This window comes from Solea senegalensis, linkage group LG3 (assembly GCF_019176455.1).
Source record: "Solea senegalensis isolate Sse05_10M linkage group LG3, IFAPA_SoseM_1, whole genome shotgun sequence".
NCBI lineage: Eukaryota > Metazoa > Chordata > Actinopteri > Pleuronectiformes > Soleidae > Solea > Solea senegalensis.
The window spans coordinates 29,371,400-29,390,340 of NC_058023.1; the positions used below are offsets into that span (position 1 = coordinate 29,371,400).

The window sequence follows — 18,941 nt, forward strand, 5'->3', positions numbered from 1 at the left end:
CTTTCTCTGTCTATCTCTCTCATCGTTGTCTAATGCTCTTTGACCTAAACTGTCTTTCTACTCCTCTCTTTTTTCCCTTCTTTAATCTCTCATCAGGCATTCTCTCACCTGCCATGTCTCCCTTCTTCTCTCACTTTCTCGACAAACATAAATGAACGATGAGGTGTTACAATTAAGAATTGTCATTTGGGGGGGGACAAAGAGAAAAGGGACAAAAAGAAGGGAGGAAAAGATAAAACAGACAGAAGATGGTCAAAATGGGAACAAAGCAAACAGGAAAGCAAAAGATCAAGAGGACAAGGCGAGTGGTGATATTGTAGGTGGAGGACGATGCACTTAATTAACACTAATTTACAACATAAACACACTGAGACACCTAGTGGACACTTGTCTTTCACACATATGTGTAAATTACATACACAACTAACACCCGCACACATCTATAATCTATAAACTGCCACAGATTAAAAAATCTGCTCATATTTTAGGTTTTTCTCCACATTTTAAGGAGAGTGATGACTCCAGTTCATAGTTTAAAAGTAAATATAGAGCTACTGTCTTGTACATCTTATGGGATTACACACACTGAGCATACAACATTTACATTTATAGAGTTAGGCTATAGAAAGCATTACACAGTTTAGGAATATCTATGTACCTAGATTAGACCTTGTAGGATTATGCAGTAAACATACAGTTTGTATCGTGTATCTTTTTCTGAACATTTGTACTTATTTGCAGAAAAATGAACTTATGTTCACTTATGTGAGTGTTTTTTTTTAATACAAGCCCAAATTGCATGTGAATAACTAAATGGGATGTCTGCTTCTGCTGCTGCTGCTGCTGCTGGGACCATTAATCCACAGTTAACTACATACGAGGGGCGAACAGTCAGAAACACACACACACATAATACATATACACACATACTGAGCAAGACGCAAACACACGTACAGCAATAATACACACACATGCATTCACACACAGTGTAAAACATCTGTTCATGCTGTTATGGAAATGAAAACGCAGTGAAACAATCTGGCACACAAAACCTTAATGCTGCCATGGAAACACAAAGGGTTCAGATTAATACGAGACAATAGAGAGACTGACAATGTAATACAAACAATCTGTACACACAGTATATCCAGCCACGCACAGCTGCAACTCTCCTCCTCCCCCACTGACCCAGATCACTGGTGATGGAGATGAACTCGGCTCAGAGAAGCTCGTCAGTGTAAACGTAAAACTTTGTATAAATATAATCCACTACTATACAAACAGCAAAAAACAGTACATTTTATATTTTTGAGAATATAAAATACAGTATTTAAGAAAATATGTGTAAGAATAATGCTTTGGCTAAATTTGTTCATCTATTGATCGATTCATGTGAATTTAGAGTCAGTTTCTGTTGTTTTTCTCTCATTTAATCTACTTTATTCATCTCAGTCATGCATTTGTTTCTTTTATTTAAGCATTGAAATTCAAAAATGCTTGTCACCTTGTGTAGATGTGAAGTAAAAGCATAAATGAAGCATGCACTCACTCACCTGTGCGTCTGCGGAGCTTAATTGTGGTTCCTGAAACCTGGAAAATGACAAGAGATGCTTCTTAAGATTCACCTCTGATATACAGCCATAATTTTTGATTATTTATAGATAAATATGATTAGTGTATGTAAAAAAAAAAAGAAATCTTGTGATAACTCAACTCTAATTTTTTGGTCAGTTTGCTGCTTTGTTAATTCAGACACATCCTCTATCAGAGAATACAGACACACTGTGGCAAGGAGTTTGGACTCTCTTCACAAACTGGACCCCGCCTCTCTAGGAATGAACACACACACACACACACACAGTCATTGATTAGTCTCAGCATGGGCTAATAGTCAGCTCTTACTTTTAGCTCCATCAGCTAAACCAATGGTCTCAAACCTCTGGGTCACAGAAACAGTTGTGCGTATGTGTGTCTGTGTCCTCATGCAGACCAAAACCTGGTCCTAATGAGGCAAAGCCTTATTACTGAGTATAACTGGTTAAGTTTAGGGATAAGATATGATGTAAGAAAACTTTACCTTGTTTTTGTATCTACTAATTGAGTAGAGTAAACCGTTAAGTAAGTAATTTTCAATATACAGTAAGCATCCACTACTGTAAATAATAGTATGACTTACTATGTATTACATCACAGTGTTGTGCCGAGGAGATGAAAACAGGCAGGAAAGGAGAGAAGGAGTGGCAGCAAAATTCTTCAGTAGATATGGTGACAGCACACTGATTGGGTTCCTGTGGGTTTCCTGCAAGTGTTTTTATTCTTACGTGTCATTATGCAGCCATTAAGGACTATGACAATGCAAATTGGTGCTAATAGACTCAAATGATAGTCAGGACAACACACACACACACACATACACAAAGAGAGTGTGATGAATCCTCAACGAAACTGAAAATATAATAGAAACAGACAAGAAGAGCAGAACACTTTTTTATTTAAAAAGATTCTTGATTTGCACCTTGCTGTGTTTTCCTTTCCATAATCAGTCTATTTATCTTGGGAATGGGTGATTGACAGGTCATTATCACAGTTGTCCAGAAAAAAAACCCTATGGATGCCAAGGGACAGTCAACCGAGAAACCGTTTTCAGTGCATGTCAGTTTGACGATCGTGCAGCAAATTAGACACGTTTTGGATAACAAAGATTTAATGTCACTGATGATATCAAAGAAATAAGTGAGAAAGAAAAGAAACTTTTTTCTCTTTGTCATATGTAGCAGTCATGTAAGGCTATCTTTTGCATATCTTAAAATAAATGTTATGAGATGTAATAATGACAGAATGCATATTAAGTACAGTTTATGTACACTATATAACAGTAACAATGCAGTAAATTATTTTGTAATGTATAATTAAATACAATTTTCTCCTTGTGTGTAAAATGGTGTTTTATTTTTACTAAATTAGTTTAAACTAATGTTGAGTAAAGACTGTTGGAGTTACGTGTGTGAGGTCTTTCAATACTGCTTGGTGGATAATAATCACAGTTGATAGCAATTATTAATAACGGCAAGAATGTGATATAAAGTATTATGAAGCGTACTGTCAGTGTTATTAGTGTATCCATTGTTAATAACAGTAATTAATACCAATATCATCATGTTACTATTCAGCCACCCAGACCTATTAAAACAACAACAAAACAAGAAACAGGAGCAATATGAGAATATTTAATATCCAATTAAAATAGATTCCAGTTTCTGTGAAAGCAAAATCTTCCTGAAAAACAAAAACTGTTTTCGTCAACATTTGAATGATGTGTATAGAAAAAGATTATGGATGACATCTTTAAATTTAAATAAAACTTTGGCATCTGTCACATGACTGTCAATAAACATATAATGCAACATGACAGAGTTTTCTGTACTATGAGAATAATACATTTGGATTCTTCAGTAGAAAAATAGGGAGAAAAATATTTTCTTTTTTCTGAAAATGAGTTGTTTTTGTTTTCAATAAAACTGACTGTTTTATTGCACTTAGTGAGTGTTTGTTAACATGAAAGATCTGTTTTTTTCTAGAAAAACAGATCTGATGTGATTGTTATATTTTTGTCTATACTTGTCTGTAACAGGATGCATGTGCAGAGTCCTTATGTTTTGCTTTTTTGCTGCTTTAAAACAATTTAACCAAGTAATCATTTATTGACTTCTATATACCACCAACAACAAAGCATCTGATGAGTTGTTTTATTAGCCTATTTCTAAATCTATAAATTCCTGACAAGTTTCCAATTGCATAAGTATCCAAAAAGTATTTGCTACTACTAAGTAAAAACACAGGTGCACCTCTAAACTAACTGTCCGTGAGGTAGTGCAGGCCAATTCCTTGTTTCTTCAATTTGACAGATTGACCAAATCATTTTACACTTATATGTAATTAAAATAATTAGCAGATCACTAAGTTAACTTACAAAGTGCAAAAGTTCAATGACTTTGTCTCCTACGCACCGGATATTCCTTCTTGTTTTCTGAAAAACACATTGGGATTGTATTGTATATACACTCAAGAAGACTTAGCTTTCTGCAAATGTGTTAGAGAACAACACAAATGAACCAAGTTAACTAAAATAACAGTGTAGATTTCACATCTAGCATGTGCTAAAAAATAAAGAAGTCAAAATTGCAAAGCGTTATTTTGATAAACATTTGAAGGGTAAGACATTCTTACTGAAAATTCCTTCAGAAAGCAAAATCTAGTTTAATTTAAAAAAGAATTGTAAATTCAAGTCTAAAAAAATTCTCTTGACATTTAAACATATACTCTTTTCCAAATGTACAGAAAACTTTGTACTAGTTTGAACCTATCTTGAGCACGAGCTCTCAGAATTGGAGGACTTGTTTGTTCATTTATGTACAATTTAAAACAAACAAAATAAATTCTGCAACACTTGAAAAAACAGTACAGGGAGACTGAGGTAGCAGATCATTTTGTTGTCATTGAGAGTGAAGTACAGTATTGGCTACATTTTCCCCTGAACTACAAGTATAGAAATGGTCCTCAGATTTTTTTTGAGCATCACAAGGTAAAAAAGTTTCTTATTTCCTCAAATGGATACAAAACATTTTTTTTTTTTTTTTTTTTAAATGTGGAGACACTTAAATTGAAGTGAAGGGAGTCAGGTTGCGTGCGTGTAAGAAAAAGTTGTACATCCATATTACTGCTCTGGACAGTATGTATAGACAGGGGGTGTCAAGAGTCATTGGTACTTGGTGCTGGAGTTGTTAGCACAACGGCTGACGTAGGTCTTATGGATGGTGTCCAGGAATGAGCCATCAGTCTGAAACACACAAACAAAAGGTCATCATGATGCAGACTTTGTTTTCATAGGAAGACACCCGTCATTATTTTTGTGGGAGACTTCCGGTTTGGCATGTCCATTCAGTAGTTGAGTAGCTTTTTGCAGCAGGCAGGACAACAACTTCTAGGTTCACATGTTCCCACAACCTTGTAGCAGACTCACTTCGTTCAAAGATACATGGAGGAAACAAATACCAAGACTGCCACACCAAAACAGGAAATGGGACCCCTAGTTACTTCCACATTCAAAAATAAGGTCTATGCTGTATGTTACCGTAAGCGTCATGTGATGACACTAATATTAATTTTACCTGGATCAGGTGCAGCAGTGTGGCTTGGAGCTGGGACCTGGACAGAACTGGCACCTCATGGCAGTTCTCCTGAGCAACTGCTGATGAACCACTGCCAGACTTTGCCTGAGAAAACACACTGGGAGAGAGGAGCAGGTTGGGGGCCACAGTGGCTGGTATCTGATGGGGGGAGATGGTCTGGACAGACAGGGACAGTTATTAGTTCTCTTTTACAGTTAAGAGTATACACAGTTTACAGTAGGACTGCACAGTAATAATATATGGCAGGAAACCTTACGGGCGCCCTCTGCTGATGGGCACTCGTAATGGGGCACGTGCAATGGGGTACTACTTCAAGTGGTCTATGAGACTGCAGCATGCATTTTTAACAGGTTGTTGCAGCTCAAACACAACATTTATACCCCATAATCAAAAAAATCTTAATAAAAATTAAGAGACCTACCTCAGAAATGACTGGCAACTGCGGAGCAGCCTTTTGACCTACAGTAGCTGCAATCTGATTTGGGCCTGGACCCACAACAGAGCAGGCACTTTGACTCTGAGTGGATCCCAGGAACCGAGGGGCCAATCCGGGACAGTGTCGAGGAGCTTCACTGGAAGCCAAGCTTTGCTCCTGCTGAACCAACTGGAGCTTTTGGAGGAGTTCATGAGGAGACACCACACCAGGCATCTGGCAAGACAGACCTGACAAAAGAAAATAAAGGACCCTATAAATTTAGTTATTCTAAAAGCTTACACACATAAAATGGGCATCTTATGGCTTACAAAGAGTAATGAAGACACAAATGTCATGTGCAAATGCCTGTAAAGCATTACATAACAAATGAAAACTGTGTGGAAAATGACACAGAACAATTTCCATCATCCACAACGCAGATGCGTCAGTCGTGTATTTTAATCAATGAAAACAGCTGAGCGCCAAAATAAATGTGCCGTTAACCATCACCACGTGACCATGTCCCCGGCAATTGATTAGAAACACACAAATAAAGGCAACAGGATCTGTGAAGAGATTCACCCTCATTTCTGTGACACAAATTTGACACTACAAAGTGAGTGTTTCCTTAAAAGGAAATTGATATACTTCGTGAATATTGAATGATTTGATTATTTCTCACCTGAAATGGCAACAAACCTGAAAAAATAGTAAAAATGTAGGTATGCAATGTTTTTTATGTATTTTTTCTTATCTTATATTTAACAATAGTATTTTCCTAGTTATGGAATACATAACTGACAAAGTATCAAAGAGGTGTTTATGGTACACATCACATGCTGTTTGTTTGTGGTATATTGATAAATGCAGTTGCTGCTCACCTGCTTTCTGTAGAGCTGATAATGACATAATGTTGTGCCCACCGTCTGTTTGAGGCTTAGAAAGGCTGAAAAACAGCTGCTGGTTTTGTTGAACTTGAAGGTGGGAACATGACCCAGAATCCACCATTAAGGACTTTGAGGTGAGGTGGGGGTGCTGCTGCAGAGGGTGGGGAGGCGGGATGGAGCAAAAAGAGGGAGCAGCAGGGGAGAAGGAGGACGAGGAAGGAGGGGGAGGCAGTTGAGCTTGGAAAAGTTTTTTGATTGGGTCGTGTTGTTGAAGCTGTTGCTGTTGCTGTTGATGGTGATGATGATGGTGCTGTTGATGATGATGATGGTGGTGATGATGATCCATTGGCACCCCGTTGTCACACAGCCTGTTCTCGGGGGACTCAGACAGGGTCTGAAGGACACCTCTCTGTCCCTGCATGAGCTTCTGGATGGCTGGACAGTGCTGCAGCAGCTCCTGCTGATGATGATCATCCTCCCCAGTTACTGCCCTGCTCCCTCCATCTGATCTGTGAACACTTCTGCCAGAGTTTATCAGGGTGTCATCATAGGTCAGCGTGCGGGCTACTGGTGGGCGAGAGCCTTTCCCTGCTGCTGACCCGGGTTCTGCTGTGGCTGTGGCCGTTTTGGATGAGTGGTGATGTTGATGCTGAGAACCAAACAAAGTGGCCAGAGAGAGAGATTTGGGTTCAGCACCTTCACTGTCCTGTGGCAAAACAAGGATTTTTGTTTTTAATAAGGGCTTTCTTCTTGTACATGACACATTAAATGGGAAAATAAGACATCAAGAGTCGATTAACAAATTGGTAAACTACATGTGGATAGGAACTGGGAGTTTCACCTGAGTGTTTGGTTTAACAGGTATCGGTTTGATCAGGTTAGGGTTTCCATATAGAACACTGCTGCCACCAATTTCCTTTGGCTCTGGAGTACACTTTACCTGAAAGAAATGAAATTGTTTTAAATACCTTAAATCATGTTCTGTCTTGGTGGCTTTTAAAGTTGTATCAATAACACATCTTGTTGAAAGGTGCTAGAAAACTGGCCTTGCTTACCTTGTCATACTCTGTTCGCGCTTTAGTCAGCATCTGGATGATGTCGACTGCCTTCCCTTCACTTCCTCCTCCGCCGCCCCCTCCACCACTCCCACTCCCACCTCCTCCTCCAACATCTCCTCCTCTTCCTCCAACAACTTGTCCTCTTCCTCTTCCTCTTCCCCCTCCCCCAACAACTCTTCTTCCTTCTACTCCTGCTGGTAACAGCCAGCCGCCCTGAGACTGAGCAAGGACCTGCTCCTGATGGGTTAGACTACAAAAAGGAGTATATAAACATAAATGGCCAATGCCCAAGGTATCTTGAAGCATTTATGATAAATGCAGTTAAATACAGTCAATTAAATTCACAGTGCAGAATAAGGCCAAGCTCAATTATATATAATTCACCTAACCATACATGTGCTAGCTGCATGAAACCTTGAAATGTCAGCTCCGGAAACACAGAGCCATTAATGCAGTCTGCCGTGAAGTGTTGTATATATAAGCTTATGGTTATATACAAGGACTTACATCTTCATTCTCTGGGCAATTCGTTGACAATCCACCTTATCATAGAACCAAATCCCATGGATAACCACTGGTAAGGGAGAAAGAGAGGGACAGATTTAGGTTAAGAGGAAAAGAGAAATTTAACTTCCGAACATTTGAAATATACAGCATTTCATGGTTTGTTGTCATGGCTGTGGAAATCAAGTTGGTTGTGAAACATGGAAACTGCATGTACAGTAGACAAAATATTGCCTACTGACCTGCCAGTCCTGTAAAATCAAATGAATGCACAGACATGCTATAGCACAATTAGACTATTATACCATCAGTGCAGGTTTGATAGACATGTTAATGGTTTATTATAAGCTCTGCTGCATCCAAACCTTGAGCTTGAAATGAGTCTGTTCTAGTCAGGCCAGTGGTAACAGAAGCAGCAGGGCCATTATACAATGAAACATGAGGCCCATGTGTCTCTTAAAATACATAAACATGGTCAACAAGAGAGGAAGGTCACAACGCCTACACACAGCTGCAAATAGGTCTCGTAGGTTTGTATTACATGACAGTACTGTGTGACTCATTTGGGTACTTTCATTAGTATTTCCTTTTAAATAATATTAAAGCATCATGAATTCTAGTGACCATGAGGTACATGAATAACCAAAACAACCAATAAAGGTTTTATATCTATTAAACAGCCAATACTGAACTGTAGATGGTCTTAAAAAATACATGCAATACATTTTGTATATATACATACACACACATATATATATACAAATCTGTCACACCATATGTGCCTTGAAAATGCAGTCGAAAACTAGCAGAAGTATCTTTTTCCAGAATCCATAAAATATGGAATACCGCTTGAGCATGGAATTTGGATTGGAATTATGTGACTGAAGGTTGGTGAGTTTAACTCACACAACATGTGTATGGCGTGCAACACTGGCCAGAGAGAAACTTCAAGCAAAATCACGTTTCAGTCACCCTTAACCATCACGGCAAGGCATCGTGTAACACCTCAACACACTTCCTGAAATGGACTCATGGAAAGATAAGGCTAAAAGCAAATAGGACAGAGGAGAAGTGTTTAAGATATGATAAAGTAGAAGGAAATAGAAACACGTACTGTAGGATCAAGAGTCAGACAGAAATTAGATGATGAAAGGGAGAATGAAAAGCAACAACAGGAGGGAGGTCTTCACAGTTTTACCACCACAATCCTATCAAAGACACATACATTCCCACAGAGACAGACAGATGAAGTTGGACAAGCCACTGAGGTCAGTTTAGTTTTCCTAAACTGTGCAAAGACACACACACATACACACACATATGCACAGAGTTCAGCTGAGCCTGGGAAAATAGTCCAGAACCAAATAAGTCACTGCAACGGGAGACTGCGTAGTGGAGCCAAAGCCACTTAGTGCTCACTGGGGATGAGACTGTTTGACAGAGACAGAGGGAAACACAGTCAAAGTCAGAGAGACGGAAAATGGAGGAAAGAAAAGAGTGAGTCGGATATAAAATAGGAGTGACGTGTTTTAGAGCACAGATTATCAACCAGTCCATCAAAAGAAAAACAGCTAGTTTTCAAAGCAATTTAGCTGTCAGGAAAAAACGTTGTCAGTGAATTAAAAATATTATGAAAAGACACATGGCTAGACAAGAACCAGTGATTTTTAGACAGTCAATTTGAGACTTGTACTATCAGGCATATCCAAGGGAATAATGACAAGGGAGATAGCAAAGTGGGTTTTATAAAAGGGATTTTCAATCTTTCATGATCTCAACATCTTCAACAAGACAAAAAAAAGTTGAAGGGGGTGGGGGTACAGTGAGAAGTTGAGAGTGGGAGGAGGAGGAATGAAAACAGTAGCACCATGAAAGACTTGGCAATGGACACAAGAATAAACTCTCACAGTGAATGTTAAAAGAACAGGAAAAGTCAAAGGGGACTCCGGTCAAAAAACTGGACGACCGACAGAGAGAGGAAGAAAGAGGGAGCAACATCTGCACTGTACGGGTGAAGGAGAGATCCTGGCTTGGAACTATCTCCACTGCAACATCACAAGGGCAAACAACTTCAGCGGGACCATGGCCAAAGCCTGAGATCACTGCTTGGATGAGTCACCAACTGAGAAATGTCAATTCACAATATAGCGTTATCTATTCTTCACGGTGTGAGTGATGAGTTCTGTTCACTCCATTGAAGACCATAAATGATCCAGCTGTGTGGTTCTTTGAAATCAGCCGTGAGTACGACAAAGCAGCAACTCCGTGAGCTCTGGCACATGTGTGTTCTGCCGCAGACCTCCACTAACTCTCTGATGAGACACCAGAGTGAGATTTTTTTTTTCGTTTGTTTTAGATTTCATTTGAGATTTTCTCTATGCCTGGGGAAGCGGCACTCAAATCTGCTATTGTTCTTACGACTCTGTTAGGACTTTCTTTTTGAAGGAAGACATTTATAATCCTATCTGGTTTATGTGTTTTTGTTTTTTTTTGTTTTTTGACTTACACAAGGACAAAGCAGTTTAAATGTGCTTTGACAATACATAAGTGAGTTTGACTATAACCCAAAACTGCACAGCTGGTACTCCACAAAGAACACTTTTTATGCCATTTCTTACCTTTTAATATACTTAGCACTCCAGTCACATTTGTAAGCTGCACTACAGTTCAAGATGGATTAGGTGTGCTTTCGCTGCAGTGTGTGATCATTTTTGTAGAGCGCTCGCAGCATCAGTAATAATGAACAGTGCAGTTTGTCTGTATTTAGTTTCCTGGGGGTTTGACAGGGATGCGCGCTACCAAAGTTATGCACATCCATGCCTTGAATGATTGTTTTATGAAAAGAAGAACCACTTCCTTTGCGTGCAGTAATGGCATTCGAACCATTGAAGGAGGTGTAAATGCGAGTTAACCGCTTATCTACGAACATATTATTACAACTGCTGCACTGTGTGCCTTTCCCCTCTTTCTCTCCTGAAGTCCTGTTCTAAGGAGGCATTGCCATTCCTACTGTGACAGCTGGATGTGCACTACATGATCTAACTAAAAGGTCTTTGTCTCAGTGTGACTTTCCAATCACAGCTGTGCACAATCAAGACACCTTCACTGGACGTTTTCTGTGATAAGGAATTACTGGAGTTGCAATTAAAGGCACAATCTAAAATCCTTTACTTCTTCAAAGAATCAACAAGACATTGCTGGACGGTGAGACTACACAGTGGCGCCATGCTGCGAGGACTGTTTCGGAGGAAACCTAAACATGAGAGGCTGCAGGAGGAACCTGAAGTCAGATTTAAAGGCTTGCTGGTGTCAGAGAGAGACCTGGAATACACATATGTCCGACCCGGAGGTAAGACTGCCCGTACACCTGACACACAGTAAAAGAGCATCGCTGTTGTGTTACCTGGAGTGCTAGTGTCAGACACATCCAGATTTTTTCTTTTAGATTTTTCAGCTTCTTAAATGTGAATATTTTCTGGTTTCTTTGCTCAATATGACAAATAAATCATTAAAACTCAATCAGTTTGGTTTGTGGACAAAAATAATCATAAAATAACGGTTAGTAGCAGTAGTAGTTAGTAGTTAAATATAACACAAAAGCACTGTCCTAAATATTTCAGATATATCAACATAGAGCTTCAAAGAATTACTACAGTCTCACATCATGAAATATTATGTTATTTTAGTGTAGCAAAATATTAAACAACCCTATAATTCACACATCTCTAAACTATTCATATGATGTGGGGCAAAGAGCCCATTTGCAGTGACCCGGGTTGGATTTTACCCGTGGTCCTTTGCTGCACTTCTTCCGCCCCTCTCTCCCTCCTTTCACTGTCCTGTCCAATAAAGGCAAAAACATTTTAATGATAAAATTAAACTATGTTACCTTTGGCATTCTGTAAAATTAACTAAATTATTAATTTATATACAGAAACTGATCTTAAAACCCCTGGATTTGCTTCATGGTGAGTTCAGGGACAGAAAAATGTCTTTAAAAATGTGCAGTAGTGCACATAACCTTTAGATTGACCTGAGATCTAAATCTTTTAAATGGGTTTGTTCCAAGCCTAATGTATTATTATATCCAGTGGATTAGACACATTCACCGGCCACAGCCAATGAATCAATTGAATTGCAAATGTCAAAGAATCACATTCCTATGCAGATAACGGGGCAACTAAAGCATTAACGGGAACTGGCAGTTTTATAGGAAGGAATATAAAGTCTCCTCGGTTGCTGTATAATGATACTGTATTTGTCAGAAGAAAAATTAATTGCTCAGGCTAAATTTCTCTTCTTTGAATCTTGCCCAGTTGTGTGGTATATCTCAACAGATTATTTTTAGCCTGGGGTGCCACTTTGTGCCAATTGCCATTCCAGGAAGTTACGGCAGCACTGAGAGCTAGTTGTTTGTCTTCTGATAAGATTCCACGACCCCTGCACACAGAGGTCGTGACACAGTGGGACTGGCAGCATAACCAGCCTGGGGTCCAAATAGTACCACACATCAAACGTTTGCCTCTGCAAACACATCTTTCCTGAGATGAGATGCATTCCTGAGAACACAGCTTTCTGGAAACAAGCATGCAGTTGGATTGATTCAATGTTTAGCCTATTCCTGCCGTACTTGGGAGGTACTTGACTTATTGGCAGAACAAACAGGTGATGTTCCTCAAATATATACATAGGGCTTGTTAGTTAAAAGTACAACCTTGTCAAATAACTTTTAAGATTAGTGTGATTTCAACTATAGTCCAACTCTCCTTTTTTGGGTGTTAAATTATTCAACTACAGAGTAATCATCTGGAGCCACTGACTAATACGTTTGTTATGTAACCACCATCAACTCTTTAACTCCTATTACCTCAGATCATATTTATTTTTAGCAGAGGAAATAGTCATCAAATGGGTTGTGATAACCAGCTTTAAACATTTTTAAATGTCTTCCCTTCCCAGGAGCAGTGAATAAGTAGTTGTAATTTATTACCCATTACTGATGCGGTGACTACATGTGATGTGTAAATGAGAACTGTGTTTCCAGGTTGTTTAATAATGGCTAAGTGTCAGAAAGACTGATGAAGTATTACAGTAAATAGATTGAAGTAGGCAAAAGGAATCCAGTCGTATCTAAACACCACATTCAACCTGCCTCTTATGGAGTCTAACGGATACTGTGCGACCAGGGAGAGAGGGAGGTCAGTGTTTGTCAGCAATTCCAGTATGTGAGTATGAGTGTTTAGATTATCAGTGACTGTTGTGGTGTATCTAATCTTGGCTGGCTGGTTTTGTAGAGCTGTCAGACTCCTGTCCCACAGGCCCACTTTGCAACGTGTTTGAGTGTGTGTGTGTGTGCGTGCATGCGTGCGTGCGTGCGTGCGTGTGTCTGCGTGCGTGCCTACATCAGACGCAAGTCTGAGAGGGAGTCAGGCAGATAGAATTCACCACTTTACCTTTAATCCTTATATGGAACAAGTGGTTCCTACTCACTCAGATTGAATGCTGCACACTGTGGCCGAAAAACCTTTGTAGTTTTGTGTGCGATGTGATTTAACTGCATTATATCAAATTTACTCATCCTGATGTTATAAGTTTTGAGATAACATTTGACATAGATTAAGCCACATATAAAGTGGCTGGGCTGGGCAATATAACTATCAGCTAAGACATCTCACTGCGGACTGATTTATTCTGATAATACAGTCAGTTCAATGACCCTGAATGGAAAATAAAATTATAGTAAATGCGTCAGTTGTAAGGAGAAAAACTGACGACATTGACAATTAACATGAAGACATAAGAAGTAGGTCTATGTGTCTCCTTACAGCGTGCATTGCGGTACAGCAGGAAGGGGTCCTGGAGCTGAAAGTCCAGGTCCTTGGTGATTGGCTCTGTCAAATTCTCCATGCGGAGTCTGTTCATTATGGTGAAGCCATGCCTGGGAGATGCCAACCTGAAAGACATGGAGGAAACAGGGTAGATGTGTGTGAATATTGAGGAGTGCACTTTCCTATTAAGACTATTATGTTATGACTTTAGCGTAGTATCTGAAATAAAACAAATTTGAAAGGTGTTAAATAACTACATTCTATCATAAAAACTATATCACGGCCAAATGATGTTGCTGATTTGGCTGAATGGTAAAAAATCAGTTGGACACCAGACGTATCCTTATGATGATAGTCAGAATGCTGACTAAAATTGCGTCTCAGTGAACAAACTCAGAGAATTATGCATGTTAATCAACTTTTTGAACTTCATCACACTTCGGTTGACTTCAAATTCAACAACATTCAAGGACTAATTCCCTCAAATTAAAGGACTGAATGTGCTGTCACAGCTTAAGATGGGAGGGCACATTGTAAGAGCTGCTTTGCCACTGGCAAACACTTTTATTGATTTGCAGCTCTGCATCTGGCCAAAAGATTGTTTTTGGGATCTTGGGCAAGCCAGTTTTTGTAAAATGTAGTGAGCCAGAGATCTTGGAATTTGAATTTCCCAGGCATCATGTAATTTGCTCTTTCTGGCCCAACAACTAGATTTCACATATTTTCAAGTATTTTAAAGACCTGTGGGAACCCTGTTCTATATATTAAAAGGCTGATTCAAGTACAGGCCACATTATAACGACTATAAAATTGGTAGATATTAAAGTCTTGTCTTCCAACTCCTTCCTAATTCCTTACCTTGTGTAGATAAAAAGTGTTCCTTCCACCTCTGTCTTCTCCTGAAAAGCACAAAAACCCAAACCTGGTCATTTAAATGTATCCATTTTAAGTTAAAGCATGTTAATCTGGCAAACCAAAGTAATATTTATTTATTTATATCCTGCATGACACTGCATCAGCAAAGGACAGACCTCTGAGGAACTTAAATCTTGACAATTGCAGCAAGGGTACAACAGTTACATACACCGTGCAGTAGTACTGTGCAGAAGGTAAAATAAAACAGACATTGTATCATTCTACTTTGTGAAAGATAACTGACTGGACCGCGAAGAACCATATCGATGTGGGTTTATTAACTGATATACCGTTTAGTGTGGCAAATCTGTGTGTATGTGTGTGTGGCGAAGCGCGCATACCCGGGAAGCTGACGAAGCTAAGCTAAGTTAGCACAACATAAAGTTCAGACCTACCCATTCATTTGACCTGTTGTTATAAGTGTACAAAGCCACCTGACTGGCCACGTCCACGATATTGTTGATGTAGGGGTCTTGTCGTTTCAGGGCAGCCAGACTTATGTCCAGTCCTTTCGCGGTAAGGCAGCTCCCTGCTGAAGTAGCTGTCATTGTTCCCTATGTAAAAGCTAGCTCGCTAACTAGCGTAAGCGGCGACCGAGTTGCAAAAAGATGAAATAATATCCAAATTAGCAACAAACTGGAAATATTGTTTGATTTATAAATTGGTCCGTAGTTGGTTTTGTATTTTAAGACTTGGAAATGCGTTAAAATAAGCACTTATGGATCACTAACTGACATAACCGTTTGTTGGCGGCCATGTTTAGGAAAGATTGTAAACAATCAGACATGAGTAGCTGTGCCCAGAGCGTTTGGCAGCAGTACGAATGCAGACATATTAATCGACTCAAGAAAAAAAAGATATATTTTTGCTAACACGTGAATGAAAGAACTTTCAAGATTTACTTATTCAAACGTGTCGTTGCACTGTCTGGAGAAAGACGACATCTGAAGACAATCACTTGAGTTACCACGTTCACTTGGTGAGTTGAAATAATTGTCAGTGGACTATTTATGAAACGCTATGTGTTTGTTGCTATGCTATTTTAACTTTATCTCACTGTCACCTGACCTCACCTCATCCAAATCAGCAGCTCGTGATTCCCTTTCATTCTGTGTATATGTGGAGTCATGAACACTGAATACAACTGATGTCTCCACATTCACAGTTACATTTCTCTTCAGATGCACTAGGGGGCATCACATGGATGGATAATAAATATTAAGCAATCATCCCTTCTGTCTTATTTTACTGTAGGAGCTGGAGCTGAACTTAAAACCAAGCAGGAACCCATGCATGTGTGTTTGTAAGTACAGTATCTCCCCAAAAGATACAAACACACACACAATTAAACCTTTTTCACTGGGAACATTTCCATTCAAAGAGAGTCATTGAAATTTGCACTTGAGGGACAGTTAAGGATATAATTGCTTTTATTTCGGTGGAAAAAATAGTTTTATAGCTATTTCGTCAGCATGAGTAAATGCAGCACAGAACACGTTAAGTAACATCTGTGTGGGGAAAGGCTACAGTTAAATTTTACAATAGTTTTTGTCAAGGTCACATTCACTCTGTGTTTAGATTCGAGTTGACACATTTTTCATTTTCCCATTCAACAATGCTGCTGCACTTGTGTGTTTATACTGTTTAGTGAAGACTGAAATGTCTTCTTGTTTGTACAGATGCAGTATTTTTATCAGGCAATGGATATATCCACTGGCTCTCAGTTTCAGAAATAATGCACATCCCTTCCTGTTTGGAAAATTAACACTTAATGACAGAGCAGTAACTGATACAGGCACTGGACTTTCAGGACTGTAGGTTCTTGAAATCCATATGAGCAAAATGCACAATATGAGCTGAGTTACTTGACAGTGCAATTTCCATATTCAGTTCAACGCATCCTGTTCTCTTCAAGGATACCTAAATCCACCTTTTGGCGTGAACATACATAAGCCATACTCCTTTCAGTGCATATGTGATAGTAAATTATGTCTTATATATACCTCATCTCCTCTGCAATGCACTGTATAAAACTGTATTTGTTTCATTAATTTAAATTATTCAGTCACAAACTAGAGATGTACAACATGTCTGGTGATGCAGTTACTAACAGTCACGCCAGAGAGGACTTTAGAACAACAATGAACCCCCGACTGCTCACTCAGTTTCAGCATCACTGGATGAAAACATCTGCTTTAAATGGGAAGTGCCACTTTGCCACTTCTGTCCACAACCTCCCCTCTTCCATATGAATGAATAACTTCCAGTTTAGGTTCTGACACTCTCGATTAACATGAAAATGGCTGCTTTGTGATTCAGAATGGGTCTATTTTTCTCATGACAAGTCTGTGTATTACTTTGTCAGTGTGGCGGCCTCAGCGATATGTGTGTTTAAATGTATGTGTGTCTCTTTGTCAGGATGATATCTAACTGTCAGGGGCTGCATGTTCATCAATAATGAGACTAATGAGTTATCCATCAGCTGGTCAATACTGTCAATATCCATTCAGATAAGATTGAGTGTGTGGTTCTGATTGGTGGGGACAGGATAAGACATGCTTGGTGATTGGACAATAGGACGAAACCACTGGACAGCTTACTGATCTTTTTGCCACAGGAAGGGTTTCGGCACGACCATCCTTTGTCATTGGCCCTGAAGGTAAAGAGCCATAGTGAATGAATGACTGATGGTCTTGTCTGAAGTGTTCAATTAAAGTGCATCTTTAGCTTTGGCTCCAGGCATTGAAGACATTTAAGATCTACCACTTTTATATGTTTGACCCGCAACACCTTCCTACAGTACTCAGTATGCTACAATACTGTTTCACCTCATGTGCTATTCCCAACAGGTGACATGACCAAGATAATGATGTTAAAGAAGCTGCTTGTGTGACGTTATTGATTGTGACACGGATAGATTTATAAAATGAGTGCTGAGCCATGAGCCATTTAAAGGGATTGTATTGTTAGGGCTGTTGCTGCATTTGTATATATCAGAGGCTGATCCAGATCATATAAAAATGAATACAAATACAGCATGCTACACACCATAGCGCAATGAAAAGCAGTGGAAAGATGATAGATACATTTAATTCTAAGATAAATATATCATTTGTGAATTGGTTTCATGCTGTGCCAACACTTGGGACAGGCTGGTTTCTTAGAATATGTAAAACACTGAATGTGGATCTCAGTTTTGCATGAAACATTTTCTTCACTAGATATGTTTGCATGACAAGTGACATGTATAAAATATGGAAATAGAGAAAAATTGCATTATGTAAATGTCAGAATCCATCTGTGAAATGAGGGTTTAAATATTTCTTGATTTGACTGTAGACCACAGAACGTTTCATATTCATGTAACGGGGGGAGTTCTACCAGCTGAATTAAGCATGTTCTTCTTTTATGGAGGGGGATTTCCCTTTGACCGTCTACAGAATTGTTAGTTTCCCACATGGTATACCAGCGTTTCAGTGTTTGTCTGTCCAGAGATTCCCAGAGACCAACTGGGCTTTAGAGTCACCCACACTCATGCACACACACAAAGGGGGTCGGGAACTACAAATATAGAACAGTCATAAATAGAATTGATATTCCATGCGCAGGCAGAATTACAGAGGAAATTTTTGTGTGTGTCTGTGTGTTTGTCCCCTGGGCACAAGTGTCTGTTCCCACGACCTGCCCTCCAACTGTTCTTCCTTCCCTCAGTCCTTTCTTCCGTCTATCTTTCCCTTCAGTGGCCAGTGTAATTAAACAGCGACTGATTTGGCAAGAAAGTCTATGAGTGATTCAGACTGCCATTATGCCATTTGCTGTCCATCTGTCTCAGTACCACAATGGGGGCATTTCAAAGCATTTCTGCTGCACAAGAATCCCGCTTGATATCATGTCTTGGATTAAATGTCTCAGAAAACAAATTTGAAACCATGAGTTTGGAGTTTGGAGCCACTGGATTAAATTACAAAACAGAAAACCATTTGCTTCACCTTGAACTGACCTTAAAAGTAAAATTCAACTTAAAGATGGACATTGATTTGTCAGTATTCGATTCAATCTGACGCATGATTGTTACTCACATATTCAGTAATCTTTCATTTTCAAAAGTAACATCACAAAAAAAAATATATGTATATACATATACA

General features: G+C 39.1%; 2 protein-coding genes across 2 annotated transcripts in view; both read right to left on the bottom strand.

Moving 5' to 3' along the window:
- The window catches only part of cacna2d4a (calcium channel, voltage-dependent, alpha 2/delta subunit 4a), a 71,446-nt gene extending 69,873 nt beyond the window's left edge, over window positions 1-1,573 (bottom strand). The window contains exon 1 of the mRNA XM_044022304.1: window positions 1,554-1,573. The gene's annotated coding sequence lies outside the window, so the exon portion shown is untranslated. The remainder of the gene's footprint in view (window positions 1-1,553) is intronic.
- Window positions 1,574-3,213: 1,640 nt separating this feature from the next.
- On the bottom strand, window positions 3,214-15,560 carry dcp1b (decapping mRNA 1B). Its single transcript, XM_044022310.1, has 10 exons — window positions 15,192-15,560; window positions 14,740-14,780; window positions 13,879-14,006; window positions 8,057-8,123; window positions 7,547-7,799; window positions 7,333-7,431; window positions 6,486-7,197; window positions 5,611-5,852; window positions 5,169-5,345; window positions 3,214-4,837 (listed from the first exon to the last, which is right to left on the bottom strand). The coding sequence occupies exons 1-10, from the start codon at window positions 15,342-15,344 to the stop codon at window positions 4,757-4,759; spliced, it is 1,953 nt and encodes a 650-aa protein (XP_043878245.1). The 5' UTR covers window positions 15,345-15,560; the 3' UTR covers window positions 3,214-4,756.
- Window positions 15,561-18,941: the final 3,381 nt, after the last annotated feature.